We start from the raw sequence: 17,952 nt of genomic DNA on the forward strand, positions 1-17,952 counted from the left end.
CAATTAGTATAAGTTTTCATGCTTTTAAGTGTAAAATCAGTACGGAGATTCTGTGTATGCTATTCATATTTTTCAAAATATATACAAAGGTTGTACGTAATTCAGTTTTTGTCACCTTCAGGATCAACTAGTAAAACATATCAGAGACATAACAGAGTTGTCATTCTATGAAAATTACTATCTTAACCTCGGAGAAATGTGCTGGTACAATCTGTATGTACTATGTTAAGTAATTACAGCACATACAGTTAATGTACTTTCAGAAGATGTGATCCTATTCATGCTTTTAAAGATGATACTCCTCCCAGAGTTTTACCTCACATGACGTAGGTATTTGTCTCTCTCTCTCTCTCTCTCTCTCTCTCTCTCTCTCTCTCTCTCTCTCTCTCTCTCTCTCTCTCTCTCTCTCATAGTTAGCCCTCACACCAGTACATGATTTTAAATTGATTGAATTTTACCTTCACCCTCTGCAAACTTTATGTATGTACATACATTTTTTCTTTATTTTATTGCATTGTGTACCTTCGTTATAACAGTCTTATGAAGTTTACTTAGTGACGCAAAGAAAACTTCTTTTATTCTGAGGGAAAAAGAAAATGGTATCCCATGAATTAGTATATATACAAAAATGGATACATATGTACCTAGTACGTAGTTACTATAACTAATTTTACGCCAACCAGTTATTTCTTTTTTAAGGGTGATGTATTAATCTAACTTTTAAATCAAATTACAGTAACTTTAATTTCATTTAAAATTTAGCTTAATACTTATGGAGGATGATTATGAGTCATATTTAGTGTTCAGACGCTAGAAGCAGGCATTTATTAGTATTTTTAGAGATCGTGCCAAACTTACACGAAACTTCCCCTTACACGAGGGGGTCTGGAACCTAATCTCGCTTAAGTTCGGGAAGTGGAAACAGTTTTCAACAATTGCTGTACCATTGGTCCTTTTATCAGTGGCTGTCATGGTGTTGGGGGAAGAAGTGTGGGAAGCATCCCTTCCACCTTTATTCTCTTCGCCTTGACTTAAGGGTAGGTGATAAGTCATAGGGGAGCCTGGGGTTATTGTGTACCAGGTTACCCACCAGTTTTTAGTGGATGGGTTGTGGTGCTTTAATTATGCGATGTAGGTGACAGTGTTGTTTGTCAGGTTGTTTTTGTGATGGTACTGCATCCAGGGCAGGGGCAACTTTTAATGCTTTGCTAGCATTCGGAAATTTCCATCGCTGGAATGATCCTAATTAAGTAGCAGGCCCTCCACATTTATATACATTCAAGTAGCAGACACTCCGCAGTCATACTACCATGTCCTATAAAGTTATATATACTGCTTACCAAGTAATTACAGAATGGGAGCCCTCCCTCCTCCCCTTGCATGGGCACAATGGCACAAACAAATTGAGGCGCTTTGCTAAGTTGTTCCTCTCTTTTCTGAGAGTGGGCGCAATTGATCACCAAAACAAAACAAAAGAATAGCTACGATAAATTTTAAAATGTTAGCTGATGTGCTTGTTGAAACTATAGCTATGTAATTACTTGGTAAGTACTATATATATAAAACTATTTTATTATAAAAATGTAATTTCAATTCAAAAGGTACGCATAAAAAATTACAATGTACATTATGTTTCTCTCTAGATATTTGTGTATTATATGATTTACTTTTTCTTTTTTTCTTTTCTTTGTTATAAACAGATTATTGGAAGTAAACAACGAAGTACCCTCTGTTATTTCTCAATTGTTATTGACCCAGTATTGTACCGTGTTGGTTCAAAGACTTCGAGATACAAACCCCACATTACCCCAGACACCCACCAAACTACCGCCAAACAAGCAGGCTCAGGTAACAGATATTCATACAGTTTCCCTTTTAGTTTTATGTTTGAAGACTTTTACACTTGTTGCTTTTATAAATCTTATCTTTACTGCTGCTAAGAATGTGTGAATTATATTATTGGTATTTGTTTAGGAAATGAATTTATCAAATATGAAATATGAATTTGGGATCAGTGTTTTGGAAAACAATAATAGCAATGGGTTGGTTATGCAGTGATATTATTACTGACATATTTACATTATGCCAGTCATTGCCTTAGCCTATTTTTCAGTTCAGAGTGGGTGATCATATTCACGCTTATGAGATCCTTCCAGGTGACAGTCTCTTTATTTAGTGAAGGTCTCATCCGTTACTCGTTTGTAGTTATTTTAAATCTGCAATCCTTTCTGATGATAGACCTTTTTGCACATGACTTCCCGGTTATCTCTTTTATGTGATCTTTTTCAGAGTTGGGAAGGTTTTACAGCAACCATTGCATGGCATTCCTTGTAAATTTTGTCAACCAATTATCATTTAGCTCCAAAGAACCAATGATATTGCTGTGGTTGTCTTCCTTCGAGTGCTTAGGATCACAAACTTGTTAGGTTTATACTCATGCACATGTTTATGACACGGCAGAGTTAGCAAAGCCAGAAACAATAAATTTGCTACCAAGACACTTTGTTGTTCTATATTGTGGCTTCCTCTCTTATATTTCAAAACCAGAGTCTGTTGCAGCACAAATGTCATGGAGTAAATCCCAGCAAGGTGAGATAAATTCCTTTAAAGGTGCACCATAGAAATATGATACCTTGCCAAGGAAATATGGATTTTTATATGCGATATCCATATTGGCCGCACCTGAATGTTGGTTATCCCATGAATAGTGAAATTAGTATTTTTTTAATGGTTGCCTGATACTGCTGATTGTCAGGCATATGCTGATTAAATGCCCCAGTCCCTATGAATTGAGATGTTGCATATTTCTTTATAGTATACTGATACAGATGGAGGCAATAATTTGACTCAAAATTTAGGTGAGAATCTGGTGTTTACTAGTTCTAATAGAATTTTTTTATAATAAGTTAATCTGCTAATGCATATAATTCTGAGGTACAGCCCTTGCATCATATGCATTTTGTAATACACCAGATCCCTCCCCCCTAGTATGTGCAGTCTATGACAATCCTTGCTCTAACTCTATTCAAGTTAGTCTGAATGTTTGCATAGTCAGGTTGGCAACATGACCTCCTTCTGAAACTGTGGATGGCGATTTGAATCCTGCTGCAGACATCAGAATTGCTTCATATTCATGTATATTTGGATCTAAGGCTTTATAGTGATAGGCACACCCATTGTGAAGAATTCTAGCAGTTAAGAGGGTGTTTGTACTTATAATTACATATGTTGTAAAAAGTGACTATGTAGTAGGTTTTATATATGTTGGCAGTATGTTTTGTTGTGAAAGTAGGTCAACTTAATGGCCTTAAGATACTACTTAGCTGTAACTTAAGTTAATTTTGTTGCTGCTTTGATGGTTTCATCCTTCCTTGTAATTTGTATCCACCAGTGTTTCTGTACACATTTGTTTTTTATTGTTTGTAGCTTCAATGCTCTTTATATCTCTCTTGTATTCTTAAACTATGTACAGTTTTGCATAGCTTTTCTTTGTATTTTGCTGTTTATAATGATATTCAGTCACTGGTCTGCTGTGCACTTGTAGACTTATTTTTCATATTTCAAATTTTATGTTAACCTAATAGTAGTGATTAAAAAATCTTCCATGCGTTATTGACTGTGGCATATCTGATGCCAGATAATCAGTCAGTGTATGGCAATCAACAGGTCAGTTGCCTGTGCTGAACATTATGTTGCATAACTGAATAGGTAGCAAATTAAAATTCTGTTGATATTTTTGTGTTCTGATGGCACCTCCTTATGGTAAGAGGGTGTGGGAAGTAATCAGTCAGGAGAACATGTTTCAGATTCTGAACAAGGTTTGACCATGGATGGCCTTAATGTATTGTTTAGCCTAGAAAAGCAAGCTTGTTGTCATGTAAATGATATTTCTGGGCTTGACCTGTGTCGGCCTGTGAAATGGTTCCTTTGATACTATTTCTGAAGAATAAATATTGCTATTCATCCTAGAGAAAAAAGAAACAATATAATGCCAAGATAAATGGTCTCGCTCACTTCTTTTATGAGAAGTGTCGGTATAGTAAGGAGCGAGTGGAATCACTACCAGAGGTCCCTTGCCATTTAGCTTCTTCCTTCGACAAAACCCCGAAACTACGGAGGAGCCGTGCTACAGCTCCCGGTCTACTACTACCGTGAGCGACCTCGACGCCTGAGACGTCATTCCTTTCGATAGCGCGCGGGTTACACCAAACGTTAAATTTTTCGGTGCTGTGTTTCGCTCTATTTGGATTTATTTGGATTTATTTTCAAGATGTCTTCAACTTCTGCTTCTAAGTTAAGTTACTGTTTGGGGTTACTGATCTCATTTTATGATGATCTTCGTGTTTTTTATACATATTCGGAGCCTTAATCGGCCGGTATGCCCCTCGACCGCATGGCGGTACGGGTTATCTCTTTCGGTCTTCCATACCGTTAGAGATTTCCCTTTTTCTCAGTTACTTTAGATATGGTTACTTATACATAGTCTCTATATCTTTATGCAGTTAGTTTTTTAGTTAGGCCTCCACGGGCACGCTCCGACCGCACGTTTCGGACCTTAGTCTAGCTACGCCTTACATTGTTAGGAGTTTTATCAGTCACGATTGAGAGTCATATCATCTTAATTATTCTGATGTTCTCTTTTTCCTTCTCTAGTTCCTGATTACCTTAATAATATTATAGGTACTAGGTTGGCTAACATACACCATGCTTCGGTATGGCGATTAGCTTCCCTGTTATAATTTATTTTACCGTTAAGTTAGGCTTTCATACTCCAATGTCGATTGGTGATTAGCCTGCCCCCCGTTTTCTTGAATAGAGGTTAAATTAGGCTAACATACCCCTTTCTTCGGATCGGCGATTAACCTAATTTTTCTTGTTTGCTTAGCTTCGTGTTCCCGTTGTTAGTCTAGCTTTAAGATATCGCTTTAATATTTTATTTGATTGATTATTATAAATAATCCTATTTATATCAGTGATATTGATGTTGTTCCGACGGTTCTTCCCCACCTCGTATCTTTTACCTGGCTGGGAAGACCACCGGTTTATCACGGTGAGCCACCCGGTTACGGGGTCCCCCTCCCGTCCCCCCATTCCCCCCTCCATACATTGCCATCCACGTCGATGGGTGATGACTCGTTTCTCACAGCTAGCGTCCGAGTCTGCATGAGAGGGGGTGACTCACGGGACTGGTGGGGATCTCCCTCCCTACTGGTACTCTCACTCGTCACGTGCCTCGGGGGCTCGGGACCTCCCCCCTTCTTCTCCGTCCTTAACTGGCCGCTCAGGGGGAGGGCTCCCCTACCCCACATTCTTCCCTACTTCTCCCCCTCAGTTCAGTCCGGCAGGTGTCTATCGCCGCTACCGAACATAGAGAGGGGGGGAGGGAATCACTGGGTTTCCTATCCACTTAGGATAGTTCACACGAGCACTTACTGATATAAGGGGTTTTTATTTTGTTTTATTTTGTGTTATTTAATGTTTAGAATCTTTGCGTTACTCCGTGGGGTTTTTTTTTATTTACCGCCTCTCGTTACTATCCTTGCTTCGTTAGAAGTTTGACATTGCTCACTCAACTATTAATTAACTCCTCCGGGCCATACGGAGAACTCCGGGCCCTACGGAGTCTATTTTTAGTCATATGACAGTGAGCTTAGGCGGAGGCAGAGACTTTCTTCCCCCCCCTCGTAATTTTTCTACGTAAATATTCATACGTAGATCTCTATCCGTCGGTCCTACTCCGGCACCCACGGATAGTTTGCATATTATTCCACCGGAGGTTGTCATTGGTACTCATGTATCCTTTGACTTACAGATGTTGTGCCAGGAGATTGGGTGCAGTGCCATCCTCCAAGACCTATGCGGCCATATAGTATGCCGTCTCATGCAGGATGTGCAGTGAAAGTGGAGGATTTTATCGTTTGGCATCATGAAGCTTGCCAAACCTGCTACTTGCTAGTAGGAGTGCCTCACTAGTAGTAAGTTTCTTAGCACTTTCTTCATTCATTCGTCACCTGGAATACTTGTTGTTATATTATACCTTTCACATATGAGGACACATATTCATATAATCTCAAACACAACAGGACATTCCCCTCCCCTATCCTCTCCCTAACTCTAGACCCTTTTTTACAGGGTTCTGATGAAGAAAAGAAGAAAGCTTTGTCGACTCTCAAAGCTTGGGTAGGGGGTTTTGGCCGGAATTCTAAGGGCCGCCCTACATTCTTACCCAGGATATGGCGGACCTAATATTCCCAGGAGCCAAGAAAGGATCAGTGGTGGACCCCGATAGCGGCCGCCCCTTTGCTGGCCGCACCTTAAGTTCAAGTCGATCTCCCTACAGGAGGGGGATTTCCCAGAGGACGTTGCAGAAGACGTTTTCGGCAATGAACCTCGACGTTGAACCCATGGCTATTGACTCCATGGGTACAGGTAAGGGTGTGAGTAGGGGCAGCTCCTGTGTGGGTTCTCAGGGCCCTTTCCTGAATTCCCTTCTCATCACCTTCTACTGATCCTTCTACTTCCACTTCTTTCCGGGGCTTCACTGAAGAGCAGCGGTCTGTCCGTCCTAAGGCTACTTCAGTGATCCCCAAGGCTAAGATGGACCGAGGAGAAACTTAAAAAGTCTCTCCCAGAAATGAAAGGTCATCCTGCAGACACTATAACTCCGGCTCACCACCCCGGATCAGTTAGGTCAAGGGAGGCCTCTTCCTCTGCGTCGAGGTCCCCCAAACATAGATCACGTAAGGATCGGGCTCAAGTCCCTCTTTTTGATCCCGAATCCTTTTCGGCTAACATTCTGGAGCAAGGTGGGAGTGATCGTAGGGGCCTTGGTTGACAACAAGGTCGGCTCGGTGCTCTCCCAGCTCTCCAGTTCTGTTACGTCTTCCGGCCAGTCGATCCAATCGCTGGCGGAACGGCTGGCCGCTCAGGAGAATGCCATCGCCGGGATCCAAACCTCGATTGCGGCAGGTTCCCCCTATCTGTGCCACCTTCTCCTCTTCCAATGCCAAGATTCCAGCCAACTGCCGGAATTCAAGGCGGCCAACCCTTGGAGGATCGCTTCGTATGCCCCGTTTGTCAACGGAATGTTGACAATCGAAGGCATAGGAACTCGAAGGCGTGAGGACTTCGAGTTCCACCCACCCCAGAGGACCTTCAACCACCATCATTGGCCTACGTCCGACTAACGGAAGCAGCGAGTGATGAGAGGACAAGGTTCCCAACGGAAACAGTGATCCTTCCGAGGGGAACAGGCACAGCAGACCTCTAATGAGAAGTCTGGAAGAATGGGGGTGTGAAAACACCCGCATCACAGCCTTTAGGAGTCCTTTCACCATTTTTACTCCGGTGGAAGGGACTCCGCTACCACTGACCCTTAAGGTAGTGGAAGCAACCTTTCAGGCCGCCCTGAAAGACGAGCCCCTGCCTCAACTACGAGAGACGGAACCCACCTCTCTCTTAGTCCCAGGCTCCGAGACGTACTTCGAGGGGCAGTTCCTACTTTCTCAGTAGGAAAACTAAAGGCGGACTGTGCCACCTCTCTCTTTTTAGTAGAGAGTACTCCCAGGTTGTCGGACTCTCTCATCCAGATGGAGTACGACGCGGACTAGGCTCGAGATCCTTTCCTCCATGACTATGGCGGAGATGACGGCTCTTGTATACCAACAAGAGCCGTTATTTTTAAAGTTTTGGCTAAAGGTCTGCTGCACACCATGTCAGTTGTGACCTTTACGACTTCCTCATAGCCAGGAGAAATTGTAGGAAGCACGTTCTGGCGGAAGCTACTATCCGCCATGAACCGAAATAAACTGATTGCTTCCTCAATTTGGGGAACGGACCTCTTTCCAGCACCAGTAGTAGCAGAAGTCCTTCATGAGGCTTCTAAGGTCAACCAGTGCCTCAAAGTCAGGTGGGGACTGGTAGCAAAGCGGAGGCAGGAATCTTCTGGTCCTAACCCAAGGAACAAGAAGAAACCAAGGAAGTTCTCTCCCTTCCAGCCTTCTCAACAAACGTTGGTTCAGGCAGTCCAGCATCACAAGGGCAACCATCGTCGAAGGGTCAACAACAATACCTTGTTCTGACCCCTCAGTCCCAGCAATCTCAACCCTCCACTTCCTTTGCTGTCTCGCCAGCCTACAATTCTAACTATGAAAGCCAGAACTTTCAGGCTTTCAATAGGTTTGCGAGAGGCAGTAGAGCAAGAGGTGCCTCTCGATTCAGAGGATCCGGCAGGGCTGCTAACAGGGGAAGAGGTTTCCGAGGAGCAAGAGGTGGCCGCCCCTCGGCAAACCAGCAGTGAGAATCCCAAGGTAGGAGGGAGGCTGTACCTCTTCCGCCAGCGGTGGGGGTTCAGCCCTTGGGCTCAAAGTATAGTAACAAAGGGACTAGGTTGGAGTTGGCTAGAGGGCCCTCCTCCAACCAACAGATTCTATCAAGCACCAACAAACGGAATTGGTAGAGTATACGAAGACCTCCTTCTCAAAAGGAGTAGTCTCAAGATGTCAACAATTTAAAAAAAAATTTCAAGGACGCTTGTTCAGCGTGCCAAAGAAAGACTCGGTAAACCGAAGAATCATCTTAGACTTGTCCCATCTGAACTTATTCATTCATTGCGACAAGTTCAGGATGCTGACCGTTTCGCAGGTACGGACCTTACTTCCCCGTGGGGCCGTCACAACCTCTATAGATCTTACAGATGCCTACTATCATGTTCCCATCAGCCAGACACTTCCGTCCATTCCTAGGCTTCAAACTAGGCAACAGATCCTACTCCTTCAAGGTAATGCCATTCGGGCTCAACATAGCCCCAGGATCTTCACCAAATTGGCGGAAGCAGTAGTGCAAGAGCTAAGGAAACAGGGAATAATGTTAGTGGCTTAATCTGGACGATTGGCTTATTTGGGCAAAGAACCCCAAAGAATGCAAAGAAGCAACGGTCAGAGTGATCAAATTCCTGGAACATTAGGTTTTCAAATAAACAAAACCAAGTCCAGACTAACACCGGAATCTCGATTCCAGGTGGTTAGGCCTTCAGTGGGACTTACAATCGCACACTCTATCAATTCCGTCGTTGAAAAGGAAAGAAATTGCAAGAGCTACAAAACAATTTCTCAAACGACAACAAACATCCAGGAGGTGCCAGGAGAGGATCCTGGGCTCACTCCCAGTTTGCATCAGTCACAGACGTTCTGCTCAGAAGCCAAAAACTCAAAGATATAAACAGAGTATGGCGCTCAAGGAGAGCAATTGCAGATCACGGGACAAACTAGCCTTTATCCCAGCAATCTTACGGAAACGTCTCCGCCCCTGGACGGAGACAAAGAACCTTTCAAAAGCAATTCCTCTACAGTTTCCCCTCCATCATTAGTGATCCACACAGACGCCTCACTAACAGGGTGGGGAGGATACTCCCAGTACGAAAAAGTTCAAGGAACTTGGTCGTTGAACATTCCGCCAGCTACATATCAATGTAACTGGAGGCCCATGGCAGTATTCCTCACACTGAAACGACTCCGTCCGCCCAAGAACTCTCATTTCAAATTAGTTCTGGACAGTGCAGTAGTAGTACACTGCATCAACAGGGGCGGATCCAAGTCAAGCCACTTGAACCATGTCATGATAGCCATCTTTTCTCTGGCATGCAAAAACAAATGGCACCTGTCAGCCACTCACCTGGCAGGAGTCAAGAACGTAGTAGCAGACGCTCTATCACGCTCCGCTCCGTTGGAATCGGAAGTGGACACTGGACAGGAGTCATTCAATTGGATCAGGCTACAAGTCCCCGGACTCCAAGTAGACCTCTTCGCCACGGAGTCAAACCACAAACTCCCATTGTTACGTGGCACCCAACCTCGATCCTCTAGCATACGCTACGGATGCAATGATCCTCGATTGGAACGAATGGAAGAATATTTACCTCTTCCCTCCGGTGAACCTTCTCATGAAAGTTTTAGACAAACTCAGGACATTCAAAGGCCAAGTAGCTCTAGTAGCTCCCAACTGGCCCAAGAGCAATTGGTTCCCTCTACTCCTAGAGTGAGACTCCGACCACTACGGATTCCAACCCCAAACTAACCCAGTTAGTGCAAACTCAGACTGTGTCCGCTTCCTCAAGAATTCAGAAAACCCTAACTTTATGGATTTTCTGAAATTCGCAGCCATGAGGAATGCAGAAATTGATCCCCAGAATATCTCATTCTTGGAATCAGATAAAAGAGAATTCTACTCTTCCGACAATATGATTCATCTGTCAAGAAACTAGCAGAGTTCCTTAAGTTGTCAAATTTCTCAAGTCATTTACAACGAACCTAGCCATAACTTTCTTCAGATCATTGTTTGAGAAAGGCTTAGCAGCAAGCACTATCACTACGACCAAATCAGCTCTTAAAAAGATCTTCCAATTTGGTTTTAGCATAGACCTTACGGATTCGTACTTTACGTCCATACCAAAAGCTTGTGCTAGATTAAGACCATCAACGAGACCTAAATCAGTCTCTTGGTTCTTAAATGATGTCCTCAAACTGGCCTCGGACATTAACAATGACTCTTGCAATTATATATCCCTCCTGAGGAAAACCCTATTCTTATAAGTTTAGCCTCCGGAGCTAGAATATCAGAACTGTCAGCTTTATCAAGGGAACCAGGCCACATTGAGTTCCTCCCCTCAGGGGAAGTCCTCTTATCCCCAGATCGCCATTTTCTAGCCAAAAATGAAGACCCACAGGACAGATGGTCCTCGTGGAAAATCCTACCACTACCTCAAGACATTTCCCTTTGTCCTGTCAACTCATTAAGAGCCTACCTAAGCAGAACAACTCTGAAATCTTCAGGCCCATTGTTCATTAGGAAGGGAGGTGGTACTTTATCCCTAAAAGGGATCAGGCAACAAATTTTATACTTCATTAAACGGCAATCCAGAGTTCCTTCCTCGGGGCCCACGATGTTAGGGCGGTGGCCACATCTATTAATTATTTCCAAACACATGAATTTGACGATCTTAAGAAGTATACAGGCTGGAAATCTCCGACAGTTTCAAACGGCACTACCTAAAACCTTAGAGCCCTCAAATTTCCAGCAGTGGCAGCTGGAAACACAGTTTTCTCCTGATTCTTAATTTTTACTATAACTTCTTGTTAGCCTTCCCTTCTACCTGCCCATTGCACCCTTACTTAGTTAGTCGCCTCCATGTATTGGTTACCTTGAGTTGCTTTTGTTCATCATTCTAATCGGATTCAGTTCCATTTCTTTTGTATATATCAACTTATATCTTGTCTTTGCCTAACCTGTATTGTTATTGTTTGTTGTTAGGCTAACTAATTTTAAGTGATAACCCGTGTTTTAGGGCTTATACTTCCCTTAGGGTAAGACTGTAATTTTAGTTGATTATTATACTATTAACCTTACAAGTGTTTAACTTTACCTTCTTAATTTATCTGTACTGTTCCTCAAGCTTGGTGTTTGGCATTCTCTGGTACTATTTCACAGGCCGACACAGGTCAAGCCCAGAAAAGGGATTTTGACGAAGGAAAAATCTATTTCTGGGCAACGACCTGTGTGCGCCCTGTGAAACCCCACCCTGTAGTTACATTATCCTCACCCAGCTTACCCCAAGCTTGGAGGCTATCTTCAGGAATGACGTCTCAGGCGTCGGAGGCACTCACGGTAGTAGTAGACCGGGAGCTGTAGCACGGCTCCTCCTCCGTAGTTCGGGGTTTTGTCGAAGGAAGAAGCTAAATGGCAAGGGACCTCTGGTAGTGATTCCACTCGCTCCTTACTATACCGACACTTCTATAAGAAGTGAGCGAGCCATTTATCTTGGCATTATATTGTTTCTTTTTTCTCTAGGATGAATAGCAATATTTATTCTTCAGAAATAGTATCAAAGGAACCATTTCACAGGGCGACACAGGTCGTTGCCCAGAAATAGATTTTTCCTTCGTCAAAATCCCTTTACTTGACTTGCATCAATCTCATATCTTGATTGGAGAAACATGGATACTCGGTCTCTTAACTGACATTTAGCTGGAATTAGTGCATATTGTAAATCATGAGAGATTAAATTTAACTCTAGTAGAACTCAAAGTATGATTTAGTATGTTGAGAACATTGGAGTGTAGTAGGTCTAGGTCCAGTACATTGGATCCTTCCCTCCCAGATTTTCATTGTTCATATTTCTTTAACAATTTGCAAAGCATTTAAAATTGTGGGTATCATTCCTGATTATAAATACACTTTTTAGAAGCATATTTGGTCTAAATCTTCTTCACTTAGCAAAAATTGGTATATTAAGAAAGTCTTCCAATTATGTAGAGATATATTTATCCAGAGAATTTTTTTTATAGATTTATCATAACATATTTTGGATATTGGTCCCTTGTTTGGTCTGCAGCATCTAACACATCTTAAGTTGGAAATCACAGATTTTATATATGCAACTTAGCAAGTAATTACATTGCTTACAGTTTCACCTGCCAGCAGCTTAAAAATTTAGAAAATCGCAGTAGCACTAGTGTTGGTGTAGGTTAATTAGACCCGGCCAACTTTCAGGGTAAGGGAGGAAAATCTTCAGCAAGGAGTTCAATTGTTTTGTGCCGGCTCTCAACTGAAATTCAGTTGTGAGCAGCTTAGATTTTGGATTTTGACACTTTGCCTTTGGAAAGTTCTTTGGTGAAGTATTGGTTGGCCATGGCTTTGTATTTTTGTTTGATTCTCTCATTAGAGAACATTTGTTTCATGTTTTGAACTTCTTACTCGATTTTGACATTTATTATTACATTGTGACTTCAATTTCAATATGTCTGACACTAGTGCGTACTAAAGAAGCATTTGTTTCTCACACTTTATGTATAGACTCCAGGAGGACAAAAGTGTTCAATTGATCGAACCTGTGACAAATGCTTAGAGTGGGATGCAAAAAAGTGGAAGGTTATGGGTTCCTATTTAACAAAACTAGACAGGGATAGGAATCATAAGTTGGCCGCTAGAACCAAGACTACGACAGTTGATTGCAAGACTGTAGATAGTTCGCTAAGTCTTCCATTGACCGTATTCCTACTCTTTCTATGCCTGCTCCCTCTGTGTCACCTATTCCCAGTCCGTCGACTTTTCAACCTGCTCCCTTACCCAGCTCCCTGGCTTCTGAACCTGAGGCCTTGCCAGCCTTGATTCGAAAATTATTTGTAATTTCAGTGCTAAAGGGGTGTTAATTATGGATACAATGATGTAATTAGTAAATTCAGTGTGGGTCCTTATGGACAAAGAAGAGAATAAAAATGTCAATGGATGGCAGTGGCGGGGGCGGCTGTTCGTCCTGCCGACGCTCCTAGGCAAAGGTCACTGGCATACTCCCCTACATTTGGTTGGTGGGATCTGCCAAGACAGTCGTCCCCTCAGTTGGACCTGTTGCAGTGCCCCAGGTCGTGACGAAGGATGGCTGTTGGGAAGACACCCAGAAAGAATTGCATAGGCTGTCCTTGAGTTCTGAGGCTTACATCCCTGAGAAGAGGCGCCAGTCATAAATCATGGGCTCTGAAAATGCCCACAGTGGACTTGGGCCACTCCCCACCAGTACGTACCTTGTAAGAGACTTAGAGAGCCACTGCAGCCTTCGTGTAGTTTCTGGGATTCCCCCAGAACATTTTTCTCCAGAACAGCCTGTGCAGGAACCCAGACATTTGTGCTTCAAAATGCTCCTCTTCCTCTCAAGAGCACCCAAGAGCTGCTGAGCACCTAGTAAGTAGCCGCAGAGTCTCTAACTTTGCCTGAGAACAAATTAGTTTTCAGCGCTCCCCAGTATGAGTCCCCTGCAGCACCCAAGAGTTCAGTGCATGGATGGACTTTGCCTTCCTTAGAACGCTCGTCATATTCTCTGATTCATTTGGCGCCAGATGCCAAATGTTTGGGGACAGCTAGCCCATCCATTCCTACTGATCTCTTGCTATATTCCCAATTCAACGTCAGTTGACTAGCATACTGACTTTACTTAATAGTGGTCCTTCCTCTAGTCATGACCTTAAGGGATTACATTTATCTCTTGTTTTGTCTGAAGAAAAAGGTGATGAGGGTGATATGGATCAAGGTTCCCTTCCATTGTCATATGTGGCTTTAATGAAATACTTGTTGCATGACTTCCTGGGTTTCTTGTTGCCTGCCTACCTGGCTTCAACTTTTTTCATTAGTGACAAGCCTGCTGATGCCAAGCTACCAAAAATGGTGCTTTCTTCTTCTGCTAGAAAGGCTTTCAATGAGTTGGACAGTTGTCTTGGTGAGAAGAGAGAATAGAGAAAAGTCTGCTTTTAGTTATCCTCCCTCACACCTTGTGTGATGGTGGTATTTGGCATACGACACTGTGGAAGCTCCCTCTCTGGGAGTGGCTGCTTCCTCCTAAGGGACTTCTTGGGTTTGATAGGCTCATTTCAAAGATCAGCATTTAACATTGCTGAGATAATGTTCTCCCCTTCAGAGATGTCATTTCATCAGAGCTTCAAAAGAAAAGCACACAAGACCTAACGCTATCATCTAGATGCTCAAGGGATCCTTTGTCTGTCAGTACCAGGACCGTTTCTCCCCTTCAGCCACTGCCCTTTCAAGGTAGCAGAACCAGATCCAAGTCAAAACCCAGGACGAACCTGCAATTCTCGGCATGATCTTTCAAGAAATCCTTGTCCAAGTTCTGCATCACTGGAAGAAATGGAGCGACAGGGGAGTGGAGGAATGGATTGTGTCATTGCTGAGGGAAGGTTATTCCATTTCATTAAGGGAGAAGCCCCCATTGGTCAACAAGCCCATGAGTTTGACTGCCTACTTGGTTAGGCTCTGAGAGGTTTTTGGTACTGTTGAACAAGGTGACATCCCCCCCTAGATAAGAGGAAGTCCAAGAAATCAAGTCAGATGGTTGGTACAACCATCTATTTGTAGTCCCCAAGGCATGAGGGGGATGGAGGCTGGTATTAGATGTGAAGGGCCTGAATTTCTATGTAGAAAAGAGAAAATTCATGATGGAAACAAGTCACTCTGTTATGTTGTCCATTCAGCGAGGTGGCTGGATGGCATCCATAGACATGCAGGATGCTTACTTCCACATTCTGGTATAATTGAAGTCTAAGAAGTACCTGAGATTTGTGTTTTGTGACAGAGTGTACCAGTTTCGAGCATTATATGTCAGCCTTTTGATTGCTCTGCAAGTTTTTACATGAGTCCTTGCTCCACTCACTAACATCTGATGGGAATAAATATATCCCTCTTCCTAGACAACTGGTTCTTTTATTCACCGTCGGAGAAGAGGTGCATGGAGTACATTGTGAAAACACTTCAACTAGCATAGGAGCTAGGCATACTAGTCAACTTAAGAAATCTCAGCCTGTTATGTCTCAGGCAATTCTATATTTGGGGATGTTGATAAATTCTCAGAGTTATCAGGTTTCTCCATCCCACAAGAGAATTCAGTCATGCCTGTAAAAAGTCAATAAGTCTCTCACCCATCAAACCTGCTTGGAAAATCAATAGATGAGTGCGATGGTAATTGCTTTATAGCAAAGGGAGGTAAAGGAAAGGAGAACACATTTTCGAGAAGTTCGGCAGCAAGGAGGCGTTAGCGCATTGTGTTGGAGGTGCCTGTTATCATGATGGTTCTAGAATCGGCAGAAGTGTTGTGGAACTCGTCGGGACGTGAGAAACGCCGCGATATCTGATGCAATACCTTGTCTAGATTCATCTAAGAGGTTCTAGAAATCCCTGGAGTCTGTGAAGTTCGCCGTAGGCTCCGCCCCCAAAGTGCCGTATAAATACGACTGTCATAGCAGGAGAAAGCAGAGATCGTAAAAGAGAGACTCCAGTTAGTCACAGAGAGATGTCCTCAGTAAGAGCCACAGATCAGAATATCAGTGAGAGATCAGCAGCAGAGATCGTCAGAGAGAGACTAGAGACGAAGGAACCGACGAAGGATCAGAAGAAAAGTTGCTCGGGAGTTGGTTGGATACTGGTCTAGTCGTCTTCAGGAGTGGACGGATTATCTCTTGTTATCTCGACGTCGAGCAGGCTTCAGAGAAGAAAAAGTCCTGCTAGAGGTTTTTGGGGAGTTCCTGCCTCACAAGTAGACTGGTTTCTGCAATACAGAGTCAAGAGGACGTCTGCAATCACCGTTTTCCATTTGAGAAGCCACCTCTTCGAATTGCCAAATTGACTAGCAAGTATTTGAATTGCCTCACTGTTCCCCCAGTACATGCAGTGTAAGATTCTATCTTTTTATGTAAATAGGAGATACCATTCTGCATTTACCTATGTTAGTAAGCTTGTAAATAAACCTTTGTTGTGTTAGTGTTTCTTTCTATATTTCGTATTTCATATCGAACCTGAAGCGGACCTCTCTCTGAGGCCGTAACAATGAGCCTTCCTGGAACCTAGCCTCGATGGAGCAGTTTGTTTAGGAAGGCTCCATATGAAAACTCTTCAGTTTTACATATGGGGCCAGCTGGGACAGGAAAACTCAGCCAGACACTTTTGTCTTTCCAATATCACAAGAAATAAAGGAAGATCACTGCTTGTTGAATTCCAAAGGCTATCAGAAGGGAAGTCTGTTGCCATTGAACCCCAACCTAGACTTTTATGCAGACGCATCGGATCTAGGTTGGTGAGCGCTCTTAGGCAACCAAGAAGTTTCCAGAATATGGTCCAAGGAACAGAAGTATTAACACATCAACCTCAAAGCGATGACAGCTACTTGACTAGACCTACAACGTTTTGCATCAGTAGTCCACGGTCAAGTTGTGACCGTGCATTCTGACAATACGACTGCCTTGATATAGAGAAACAAGGAGGGATGCATTTTGTTATCCCATTATGAAGGGGTGAGAACTTTACTTCTTTGGGCAGACCACAACAAAACCAAGACAGTAATTCATTTTATCCTTGGTAGACTTGATGTCCTAGTGGATGAGTTAAACTGTCAACAGCAGGTACTCCCTACAGAGTTGACTCTTCATCCGCAGGTGTGGAAGGATCTATGGAAACTGGGGGAGACTGTTTATAGATCTGTGCAACATCAAAGATTATCGGCTCCCAATTTTTTTGTTCACCAGTCTCAGAGGTGCTCAACAAGTTCCGGAATCACACGAATGTCACGATGACTCTAGTGGCCCCCATTCTGCCTGTGACAGGAATTGTTTCCAAATCTCTTCTTCTTTCTGACAGACTTCCCAAGGCTCTTACCACAAGGGGTTTTCAAGAATAGCTTCAGAAGCAGTTGCAAAGTGTTGGCACTCTTCTTCTGACAGGGTTTATCAAGCCAAGTGGACAATCTTTAGGGCCTGGTGTAAAAGACTTGACATCTCGTCTTCTAAGATGTCTGTAGCGGACATAGCGGACTTTCTTCTGTGTTTTAGTAGTATGTCTATGGGGCCTATCCTCCTATACATTTAAAGAATATGGAGCAATGTTGAGTTTGGTGTTTTGTCACAGAAGATAGGACCTTTCAGCTAATCAAGACCTGTCCAACCTCATTCTGAAATGTCCAACCTCATTCTGAAATGTCTCTTTGGATCACAGTTCGAACTCCTTCGTTCTGCTTCGCTATGAGACCTTACCAGGAAGACCCTTTTTCTGGTAGCTTTGGCAACGGCCAAAAGGGTCAGTGAATTGCATGTTCTAGACAAGAGAGTTGGATTTTCAAAGGGGGATGCCGTGTTTTCATTCACCCTCAACTTTTTAGTTAAAAATAAAGACCTTACCAAACCCTGGCCTTATTCATTTACTATCAAAAGTTGATGGAAATACTAGGCCTAGATGAGGAGGAGAGAGTTCTGTACCCACTGGAAGCACTGAGGTACTTTTTACACAGAAGGAGAAGATTCGAGGCCCATGAATCATTTAGGGTGCTCAGTTAGGAACCCTGTGCCATGTCAAAAAATGTCTTAGCTTTTATCCTGAAGTATGTGATCACTGAAGCCCATTCTCAAG

General features: G+C 43.1%; 1 protein-coding gene across 1 annotated transcript in view; it reads left to right on the forward strand.

Moving 5' to 3' along the window:
• LOC135217560 (uncharacterized) overlaps positions 1-17,952 on the forward strand; it is a 313,898-nt gene that overhangs the window by 224,573 nt on the left and 71,373 nt on the right. The window contains exon 8 of the mRNA XM_064253525.1: positions 1,701-1,848. Coding sequence (XP_064109595.1) covers positions 1,701-1,848 — 148 coding nt within the window. The remainder of the gene's footprint in view (positions 1-1,700; positions 1,849-17,952) is intronic.

Source organism: Macrobrachium nipponense, chromosome 7, assembly GCF_015104395.2.
Source record: "Macrobrachium nipponense isolate FS-2020 chromosome 7, ASM1510439v2, whole genome shotgun sequence".
Lineage (NCBI taxonomy): Eukaryota > Metazoa > Arthropoda > Malacostraca > Decapoda > Palaemonidae > Macrobrachium > Macrobrachium nipponense.